Genomic DNA, 11,438 nt, shown 5'->3' on the forward strand with positions numbered 1-11,438 from the left:
CAGGCTTAGAAAACCCTCACATAGCTTTCAAGTTCCTCCAGAGTTGACATTACATTGTAAAACAGCATTACGTTACAGAGTGTTACGTGCTCCCATAGATGCGCTCAAGTCTGTTGTACTTACCTAGAGAACTCTCAGTGTGGTAGTTAGTGCTGCTGGTTCAAGCTGGTCATGTTCTTCCGTTTTCTGGGTGGGGGTCACCTGCCCAGAAAATGACAGTCTTTTCTATGGCAGTGTTATTCTGTCAGGCATTCAAAAACCAAAACAACAACTGCAAACCAAGAAACTTGCTGAAAGCAGATAAACTGAGAGTGGACCAGGAGGCGGAGCTCTTTCCAGTGCCCCTGGGAATGGGAACCGGTGCCGCCACTTTGGAAGTGAAAGTCGAGCTCCTCAAGCAGAATGGTACTCAGTCACTCAAAGCCGTCCGTGCATTACTTACTCGTTGACTTACTCAAGGCACTTTTAAAACACTAGATCTGTTTTCTTCCCCTGGGTTTCAGTCTTACCATTTTTTTTACTTATTTCCATTGTGTTTATTCTCAGGGATTATACACTGATTTTAATAAAATGGTAGGTAGAAGAGTAATAAGTCTTCTAAAAAGATCTGTGTTCGAAAGCCAAATCTATCAGGTCATTCCTAATTTAAAGCTCTTCATGTTAGGATTACCTGTGTGAAATAGTTAATGAGCAGAAGAATGTGTGTGAGAAAGGAGCAGTACAGAGATAAGAGAAAGAGCAATTTGTGTGGATGTTGAGGTTCACTGTGGCTAGGTTTAAAGGAATATTGGTGTGTGGTCGAGGGTTCTCCGTTCCAAAATTGAATCCAAAATTCTCAGAGACAAGTTTTGAGGTCATCTCCTATTAACCTACCTCATAGCCTTGAGTTTTCACAGGGTCGAAAACTTTCTGCGTCTTTTTTCCACCTTACAAGGAACTTTCCCCCCACTCATATGAAAGGTCCTGAGAACTGAGAAAGCATTTTTCTTTCTTTTAATTCTTACCTACCAGTCCTATACCTCCTCTTTTGCTTCACTTAGTAAAATTGTGCAGTGGAATTTTTTTTTTCTTTTTAAAGAAAGATACCAAACCCAGAGTAAAACCAAACAAATAGCATCACGTTTTAGGAGAAAAAGGACATGATAGGTGTCATCTATAACTGCTAATGATAACATTGATTTCCTTACAGTATTTATAAAGTCACTTGAATTTTCAGCCTTTGTTTATTTCTCACCTTTTTGGAGACAAATAAAAGGCTATAGTAGTTTAACTTGTCACCTGCTTCTTCTCCCTCTGAACTGTGATCATGCTGTTGATCATGCAAATATTTAAGTCATTAAATTCTATTATAGGACTATAATTCTTTATAAATTACATTTTAACAAGATCCTTAAAATGCCTATAGTCTTTAACTTAGAATTTCTATTCTTAGAAATTTGTTCAAAGGATATAATAAAAAAATATCATATTATTTTTAATTACCAAACAGTGAAAACAACCTAAATCTCCAAAAAAAGGGGATTGTTATTAAGTAAATTGTGATATAGGCAGACAGTGAAATATTACACAGGAACTAAAAATGACTTCTGAAGTGTATTTATTGATAGGAGGAAATGCATATGTCAGAATGTTAAATTAGAGGCAGGATTACTAACAGTATGATCTCAATAGAAAAGCTCAGTAGACAGGTTAAGGTCCTTGGAAGGAAGTACAGTTGACCCTTGAACAACATGGGTTTGAGCTGCATGAATCCACTTATATGTGGATTTTTTTCAATAAATAGAGTACTTTAAATGTATTTTTCTTATGATTTTCTTAATAACTTTGCCTCTTCTCTAGCTTACTTTATTGTAAGATTATAGTATATAATGCATATAGCATACATAATATGTATTAATCGACTGTTTGTAACTGGAAAGGTTTCCAGTCAGCAGTAGGTCATTAATAGTTCTGTTTTGGGGGACTCAAAAGTTATATGCAGATTTTTGACTGTGTGGGAGGTTGGCACCCTTAACCCTGCGTTGTTCAAGGGTCAACTGTAATTCATATGCTATGTCTAGGTGATGGAATTATGAGTGATTTTTCTTTGTACTTTTCTAAATTTGTCAGTTAAAAAAAATTTTTTTTTATATTTATTTATTTTGGAGAGAGAAAGAGGAGGGGAGGGGCAGAGAGAGAAGGAGACACAGAATCTGAAGCAGGCTCCAGGCTCTAAGCTGTCAGCACAGAGCCCGACATGGGGCTTGAACTCACAAACCGTGAGATCATGACCTGAGCTGTGAAGTTGGCTGCTTAACTGAGCCACACAGGTGCCCCTAAATTTATCAATTTTTTAATAATATGCCTATTAAATAACCAAGTAAATTTTAAAGATTTAATTGGCTTTATTGAAAGATTCATGAATGGGGAGCTCTGAGGAGTTGTACAAAATGGAAGGTTTTATAGGAGAGCCAAGCAAGAAGGTTATTAACAAAAGAAAAGGATTGTTTCAAGCAAGGACACTTTCCCTTAGAGGGAAAAGTCAGGTGTCTTATGCAGACTACCTCATCTTACTTTGGGGATTGCAGAGGGCCCATGTGGCAGACTCCTTGGTACCATCAGAAAATTCCTGACTGACCAGTTAAGACTACATTTCTGAGGGAGGTGGAAACTGCAGTTAAATTACGTATTAAGCCCCAGTTTGGGAGCTCATTCTGATGATGCCATTTTGGACCTGTGGTTTTCTTAATTGTCCCCCCTTTAACAGTTCCCCCTTTTGATCAGACTCTCAGCTTAACTGAGAGATGTGATAAAAATTTAAGGCATTAGCACCAACTGTCAATTACCATTCTGTACTTCTCACAGCTTTTGTAGATCCTTTGTGTGGTACCTATAGCTCCTGATTCTTTTCCTTAATCTCTGTGATGTTGCTAGGTCACAGCTTCAGGTTCACATTCCAGTCTTAGGAGATCATTTGCTTGCTGATCAGTGGCTGTGAACATACATTCAAAGATTTTGAGAGAAGATAATGCATCAAAGGGATTATTACTATAAGGATAATACCCAATAGTGGGAGTATACTTTAGAGCCATGGTCTCCAAGACTCAAACCAAGAAAAAACAAGTCAAAGACCCTGCTGAAGGAGTCATCTTTTTAAGCCCAGGGGCTTGCTCAGTGATCTTATATAATTGAGTTTTAACTTCCCCCTAAGTGTTCTTAATCCAGTCACAGTGGGTGGTGTTGGCCACAACACAAGATGTTCAGCTAAAAGATAATCAAGGACAATTTTGGCTAGAGAGTCTAAGGATCTCTGTTGTGCTACTGCTTTAGCAGCAGATTTTGCAATACTTTTGAGAATTAAGAAGTTCTTGATCATAGCCTCATTTATATTTATCCCTAACCAAGAAAATAGGGACCTGTGAAAAGGAGTGAATCTGAATCATGAATGTCTCTTCATAGGTCTTCTTTAATTCAACAGTGTAAATTTAGAGAAATTCCAGAGGTTATACACCCCATCTCCCTTAGCAATGGCCTAGGAGATACAGATGAGGGTGTTATCTTTCCAGGCCAATGCCAGAGTGAAGGAAAGGCGAAGAGGAGAAAGGCGTTTACGTTTAGTTAGCATATGAGGTGTTGATCCATCATCTGGGAAGGAAGGAGTCTACCTTGATGTCAGCTACGTCTTTTCCTTGTCAATTTGATACAGAGGTCTCCAGCATCTGTACAGGACCAGGTGTCAGGTGGAGCCTTCTCTAATTGTGTGATGTGTACACAGGGCTTAATACTTTTTAGTTTTGGAGCAGGGTCAGTGGTCAGGAGCACCTGGTACTCCTGGTAAGGTCCTTTTCCAGTGGGGCTGGAGCGTTGTTTTCCTCTGACGTTTATGTAGTCACCAAGCTCTAAACTGTGATCAACAGGTTTCTCTGAACTGGGATCCAGAAGCTTCTTGAACCTTTTGATGTCAGGCTTGAACACAAGACATTAGAGACTTGTAGTAGCTGGTTATATGAGCATGAGACAACAGGGGTTCAGCAGAAGGTTGTGTACTAATAGAATTCCAAGAAGTTTGTAAGGTTTCATTAAGAATTCCAAGAAGTTTGTAGGGTTTTCATTAAGGCTCGTATGATTAGTCAGGTGAAATGGCTGCTTTGATCACTGGAGATGAAGTGGAAGGTATACCCCAAATGGGAAACACATTTTTTAATGTTACTTATTTTTTCCTGTGAGGGCATCTGTCTTACAGCAGTCATGACCCATCTAGAAACCACCCATATAATAACAAAAACACATTTCTTGATAACCCATACTAAGTGGCAACTGAATGAAGTCCAGCTGCAAGTATTCTGAGTCCAGAGGGTGGAGGTTTAAGGCTTCTGGGAACAAAAGTAGATTTTTGGGAGGAGGGGAGTGGTGGTGACCAGTCAGGTCAAATATTGCTGATAAACATCTATAAAATTACAAAACCAGTCTATCAATGTCTGTTTATAATTTGAGTCTTTTTAAATGTCCTGTGGTAGGAATGCAACAATTGAAAAATGGGATTTGTGGGGCACCTGGGTGGTGCAGTCAGGTAAGTGTCCAACTCTTGATCTCGGCTCAGGTCATGATCTCACAGTCTGTGGGCTTGAGCCCTGCATCAGGCTCCGTGCTGACAGCGCAGAGCCTGCTTGGGATTCTGTTTCTTTCTCTCTGCTCCTCCTTCGCTTTTGCTGTCTTCCTCTCAAAATAAATAAACTTAAAAAAAAAAAAAATGGGATTTGCCAGGGAGCCAGAAAGAACGAGGCCATCTTGGGTTTCCCATAGCCCAAGTGTTGGTTTCATTTGCAGTCATTGCTTACTCAGCTCCATTTCTCCAGTTTAGAAGCAGGCTGCTGCCATGTCACAAGGACATCAGGATGACAAGAGTCTCGTGATGAGGGGCCATTTTTATGGAAGCAGAGTAGACTTTATCCATATGTGCCACAATTTTACAAACATAGAGAAGGCTTAGTGTTAACTCATTTGACAATGCTTTCCATGTAATTTACATACTAAGTAAGCCTCATTAGTTTAACAGGTCCTTTGGAAGTTTTTCAAAAATTTTTAAAAACGGTTTTAAAGCACTTGCCTAAATAGGATTACAAATCATTATAAAACTTAATATTTAAAAGGTAAAGACATTTTTGCAACTTATCAAAAGCAGACCAAAGTCCAAGAAAACTTTGTTTTTCTTAAGAGAAAGCCAGACTCTAATTTTGCACCATCTTATTTTGGTGTTAAAACTTATTTAGTTTTTATGTAAGGGAGAGAGCATGAGAACAGAGGAGAGGGGCAGAGGGGGAGAGAGACTCCCAAGCAGGCTCCACACTCAGAGTGGAGCCCGACAGGGGGCTTGATCCCACAAGCCTGGGATCATGACCTGAGCCTAAATCAAGTTGGACACTCAACTGACTGTGCCACCCAGGCACCCCTAAAACTCATTTTTTAAAATAAGTTTTAATCTTAACCAGCTTGACCACACATTAAAATTCTTTTTCAAAGATTCTTTCTGCAAACCTTTTACAAACTTTTTTTTTTTTAATGTTTTTTATTTATTTTTGAGAGAGAGAGAGACATAGCAGGAGCAGGGGAGGGGCAGAGAGAAGAGGAGACACAGAATCCGAAGCAGGCTATAGGCTCTGAGCTGTCAGCACAGAGCCCGACGCGGGGCTTGAACCCATGAACTGTGAGATCATGACCTAAGCCCAAGTTGGACGCTTAACTGTCTGAGCTACCCAAGGGCCCCACCACTTCTTTGTACACTTTTTGTCCTTTTTAAAATTTTTTTTTCCCTTTAAACAACCAGCTTCATTTTAGGATAAAACTTCTTTTTCCTCAACAAAAAACACATCTCCATTTCTCATACCTTTTGTTACTAAAAACACATCCTACTTTTCCTGGCATATACAGATGTTTCCCTAATTATTTTTAGTGGCTTTAATTATGTATATTAGAATTCTTAACCCTTAAGAAACCTTAATTTCTAGTGAAAACTAAGAAGTGAGCTTAGATTTTTTTAATTTGTATATTTATGAATATATTTTAGAATTTCTATAAGCACGTACCTTTTTAAATTTTTTAATGTAGCATTAGCTTGTTTAAATATCTTTTTGTTTCTCTGTAATAGGAAGCCAAAAGTAGATAAGCCTATGTTTACTAATTAATGTTTTAGAATTTTCTCTTATTTAGAAATGACCTACATATTTAATGACTTTAACTTATTTAACCTAACTCAGTAAAACTTCAAGGTTTTAGACTATCCAAATAAAAAATAAAAAACTTAGGGAAAATATTGCTGAAAAGCTCATTTGTAAACTTTTGTCTTTATTTTTGAAATATCCTGAATTATGTTTAGATTGCCTACAAGAACTTTATTAAACATTAGACATTAAAGTCAGCCATTATCCTAAGCTATTATGTTTTGTGTGGCTACATCTTATAAGAGAGAACGTGAACTTAAAATAGCTAGTAAACTCAGGTAGAGTAAGTTTTATATTTAATGTTGATAACTAAAAACATGTTTGTTTTAATTAAGCCATCAACCATAATCTAGTTTTTGTATCAAATATTTTCCCAAAACCTGTGAACTTAAACATTTGGGTTTCTTTCTGAGTTTCAGACTACCCATCCTTACAGGCACTTGCCTTCAAACCAACTACGTAGAGCTTTTTTAGAAATTCATTTTAGCAATACCATGCGGAGATAGAAAGTAACACATAACACACTTGTAGACACATGTGAACAGACAGGCTCAGGGACTTAGAGCTGGTTTTGAAATTTCTGCTATGAAATCAGTACAGGATTTACTAGTTAATGAAAGTTGGATGTGAGTTTGTTTTTCTGGTAGTTGATGAATAGGTTAAGGTTACCCGGTTAGGGGGTAAAGCTTTTTTTTTTTTTAATATCTGTCTTTGGATATTAAGTTTTGTGCTTGTCCTTGGTAATTAAAATTCCAAAAAATCTTTCTGTTTTATTTTTTTCTTGATAAGAATTATCTCCCTTAAATTTTCATTTTAACGAGATGGACTAAAGAGCTTCTGGAGAAGACCAGGTAGAACATTGAACATTTAGATTTAAAAGGTACAGGGGAAAATGCAAGCTCCTTTTAGGGGAACTTCGGTTTCCTAAGGCCAATAATGTATAAGCTGTTTGAGGTAAACAGGGCAAGTTTGGGGATTGCTAGAGGCATAGGTGAACTCATGATTGCCTATAGAGCTACATTTCTGGTTTTGTAAAGATTTGTAACATCAGGACCAGTTGCTTTCAGTTCTTCAAAGAATTGGATTGTAATTTAAATGAAATCATAGGTTGCTCCATCTATCCAACTACAGTGCCCTCAATTTGCTTTTTTTCCCCTCTCGGTACATAATTCTAAGTATTTTTGGCAATACTGAATAGCCTCCCTCGGGTATAAGATGGGTCACCAAAGAGAGTGCAGGGGATATCAACTTTCCCAAATCTAGAACCACTCACAGTGATGGCCAAAAGAAAGAACCAACAACCTGTATGTTCCAGGCAGGCAGAAAACCAAGACCAGTTACACAAAACAAGACCAGCAAGGAGGCAATAGCCGTCCCTGGGAGAGAAGGGATCAATAACCAATGGGTCTGGATTTAGAAGGGAAGGGACAGTGTGATTTTATTTTCTCTTTAATTGGGCAGACAGATTTGGAAGAGCTGGTTCCAGTAAGAATTTTCACCTTTTGCTGGCTTCTGCCAGTTTTTCCAGGATCACTTTGGCAAGATCTGTATCTGTATCTGCCAGTTTACCCTTGACTGTTTAAAGAATAATGTAGCAGCTTATGAGAAAAATCCCTCAGCTTCATCAACTCTGAGAGGGGTTCACATGAGGGCCCTTCTTTGAAGGTAGATATTGAAGGTAGATAACAGGGAACCTGTAAGGCCATTAACTTGGCAGAATTTTGTTTATGGTTTTATTAGCCTTCTCAGAGTGGAAGAAAAAATTCAGACTAGAGTGAGTACCCAAAGGAAGACAGAGAGGAAGCAGTAGGAGTCATGTCAGTCTTAAAAGTCTTGTTTTAGATAGTTACCTTTTCTGTGTTTAATTTTTCATTAACTTCCTGTGATAAAATCTTTCAGTGAAACTATTTTGGAATTTTAAAACCTTTTGAAAGCCTCTGCATGCCAGAAAACAGGTCTCCCATCCTGTTTAATTTGGAAACCCTTGCTTGCAAGTGTACTTCTTAAGTGATCTTATCTAATTGGCATGTTCCCCATACTGGCCATTGTAGTTCTAGGTTGTAATTCCTCTGAGGGCTGGCGGCAGTTTGGTAGGACCCTAGCCACGGAGTTAACCCACATTTGTGTTCAGCTGCCTTTTGGGGCACCCAACCTGATGGTTACCAAGCCAAGTTCCTCAGATACAAAACAAGCTTAGGAGGATTTTGCCATTTTTGCTGGATATCTAAAACTTCTGGGACTAGAGTTCTTAGGGAATAAGCAGGTGTGCTGGAACATGGCACGCTTGACTTACTAGGATTTAAGGATCCCATTAGCTAGGACTTTGGGTTTCTCCAAGTTGAAACAACACCTAAAAGGGATGCACCATGGGGTTGGGAACTGTGTGTTTTACAGTCTACTTTGTTGCCTGGAAGGTTTCTTGAGGTTGGTAGGTGACCTAGTGCCTGTCTAACCTGTTCCATGACCAACTTCTATCCCAGGAGACTTCTTGAGGTGGGGAGCCCTCTAACAGCCTTTAAATGCTCCACCCATACCCGCCAATTCGTGCGGCTTTTTGGCCTCCAAGATCCCCACTATTGATAGCCTTTTCTGCACAAAACCATCCTGGCAAACGTGCACCTCAGTGTTTCGGCCTGTAAGAAGGCCCTGTGCACACCACCACCAATTCCTGAGGAACCTTGCTTTTCTACCAGGAAATTGTGGTCTGCAAGGCTAGGGGCTTGGCTCAGGCAGACCCTTCTGCCACCTCAAGCTGACCTGCCCTGTAAAGGAAAACCAGCTAGATGGGGAGCTTGAACATCAACAACAAAAAACTCAGAACTGAGAGGAACTTACCCACAGCCCTGAAAATGGTGAGAAAGGCAGTGAACTCAAAGGGTCACAGGTACCATACCTGTTTCTCATTGTCCCCAAGTGCTGCTGGAAATTCATCTGGAATCCTGTTGCTGCCACCAAATGTGTTAAATGACAAAAATTCAACCAAGTACATTTTAAATGTCTAATTGGCTTTATTTAAATAAGTTACGAATTGGGCAGCATCCCATCTAACAAGTAGAGGGGAGGTTGGAGGAGTTGCACAAAATGGAAGGTTTTTGTAGGAGGGTGGGGACAAGAAGGTTATTAACAAAGGAAAAGGCTTGTCCCAGGCAATGCTGCTTTCACTTAGAGGGAAAGAGTAGGGAGTCTTCCCATGCAGATTACCTCCTCGTCCTCTGGGGGATGGAGAGGGCCCATGTGGCAGACGCATGGGCGCCCATCATAAAATTCCTGACTGATTTGAAATTGCATTTCGCTTATGTATTAGGCCCTGGTTTGGGAACTCGGTCTAAGTGACACCATTTGGGGCCTGTGGTTTTCTTTTATCATGCCTCTATCATGTAGAATTTACTGAGATGAATTAAAAATACTAAAATATAAGATAAGCCCTCCCCTATAAAGATGGAAGAATTTTAAATAAGTTGCAACTTCCTTGTAACTGGTCTTTTTGTGCTTTCTTGCAGATCAACTGGTGAGACTGCAGTCACTGCTTTTGAGATTGACAAGATGTACACCCCCTTGTTCTTCGCCAGAGTGAGGAGCTACACTGCTTTCTCGGAGAGGCCTCTCTAGGGCCTCCCGTCCAGTCCTCTGTCACTGTTGCATGAATCAAAGTATATAGAGCAAAAGAGCACCTAAGTTATAAATGTACATATATATATATATGGAATTGGAACTTATTTTACATTGTTAGAGTTCTTTTAAGAAGAGTATAAATTGATTATTTTTTTTATTTAAAGGGATAGTTGATACCTGGGGTATTTTGTTTTGAAATTAAGAAGTTGAGATTACAAGTTGTTTAAGCACATTTATGTTGTGACAAACCTTAAAATGAGCTTTAAATCCTGTTCTTTTTCAAGAGGATTTCTGAGCAGAGCTCTGTCACATAATTCTCTTTCTGCCTGATCATCCCAATATTAATTGCATCAGGGAAGGGCTCCACTGGACCAGCATTTCTTTCACGCATGACATAGTCTCTCTGCACTAAAGGCTCAAAATGTGAAAACTTGTTCTGGATTTGTTTGAAACTGTTTGACCAATAAACATAATAAACATTTCTTTCAAGAAAATGTATTTAGATGGTCTTTTTTAAATGTTGGAATAAAACATAGCCCTGGGTAGCCAGCGAAGGTCTAGGAATCTGCCTCCTTGTATCTGTGGTCTCCATATGTGGCCACAGATTGTCACTCTCCATACTCCAGCCTCATCTAGGCACCTTACAGATGTGTGACATTAAGTGAGAAAGACTGAACTCTGGCCTGGAGCCCTTCAACAAACTCAGCTGGGCACCTTTGTTCCTAAAAGAGGAGCAGATGATCATATCAACAACCCACGCCCAACTCTGTCCAGAATTAAAGTGGGGAGAGAGCCAGCCACTGAGTGTGCTGTGTTACCTCCCTGATGATGGTGCCATTGCTGTGTGGTCTCAGAGTTTGTGTGTGGCAGAACTCTCCAGGAATCAGCTTTGTTGTTGGACATTCAGACACAGCTGGGGTTGAAGACTCCCGTCCTTTCAGAAATCAGCATCTGCAGCCAGTTGCTTTCAAGTTCATGTTGACATTAAGAGATGCTTCCCAAGTACCTACAATTCAGTGTGGGAGAAAGTTACTACATGTTAAAGATGAAAACCAAGCATCCAGCATGTGTGTGAGAAGAGACTTCTGCTTAGGTTGGCTTTGTGTAACAATCTGAGAAATGATGTTTTCCTCAAGGTAGAAAAGAGAGAGAGAAGCAAAATGCCTTAGAGAAGGCAGCTCTTTATGATGTGACTACTAGTTTTGACATACAGGTTAAGAGGACATCTGATTCGGACGTAATCAAATAGAGCTAGAAAAATAGATTCCTAAGGAGAGTGGGAGTCGATTCTGCTTTGCCACCCATGCCTGGATTAGAAGACCTGCTGCATATAGCCAGTGGATACCAAGTTCAAAGCTTCCCTCGGGTGACCACTAAAGCAACTTTTACGTATTTACCTTGAAGCTGAAAATACTATTTTTTCAAATTTTATGTACATAGGTTTTCAATACAAAAGCAATATACCTGTATTGTGAGAATATTAGAATGTACAAACAATGGGGCACCTGGGTGGCTCCATCAGTTGAGCGTTCAATTCTGGATTTTGGCTCAGGTCACGATCCCAGGGTTGTAGGAATCAGCCCCACGCCAGGCTCTGCACTGAGTGTGGAGCCTGCTTAAGATTCTCTC

At 39.5% G+C, this 11,438-nt stretch overlaps 1 protein-coding gene across 2 annotated transcripts in view; it reads left to right on the plus strand.

Annotated features, from left to right (window-relative positions):
• FBXO9 (F-box protein 9) overlaps positions 1-10,303 on the plus strand; it is a 46,359-nt gene extending 36,056 nt beyond the window's left edge. For both annotated transcript variants that reach the window (XM_049653808.1, XM_049653810.1), the window contains exon 13: positions 9,698-10,303. In XM_049653808.1, the coding sequence (XP_049509765.1) occupies positions 9,698-9,806 (109 nt within the window). In that variant the 3' untranslated portion in view covers positions 9,807-10,303. The remainder of the gene's footprint in view (positions 1-9,697) is intronic.
• The last annotated feature ends 1,135 nt before the right edge of the window (positions 10,304-11,438 follow it).

The sequence above is a fragment of the Panthera uncia genome (assembly GCF_023721935.1).
Source record: "Panthera uncia isolate 11264 chromosome B2 unlocalized genomic scaffold, Puncia_PCG_1.0 HiC_scaffold_24, whole genome shotgun sequence".
NCBI classification, from domain to species: Eukaryota; Metazoa; Chordata; class Mammalia; order Carnivora; family Felidae; genus Panthera; species Panthera uncia.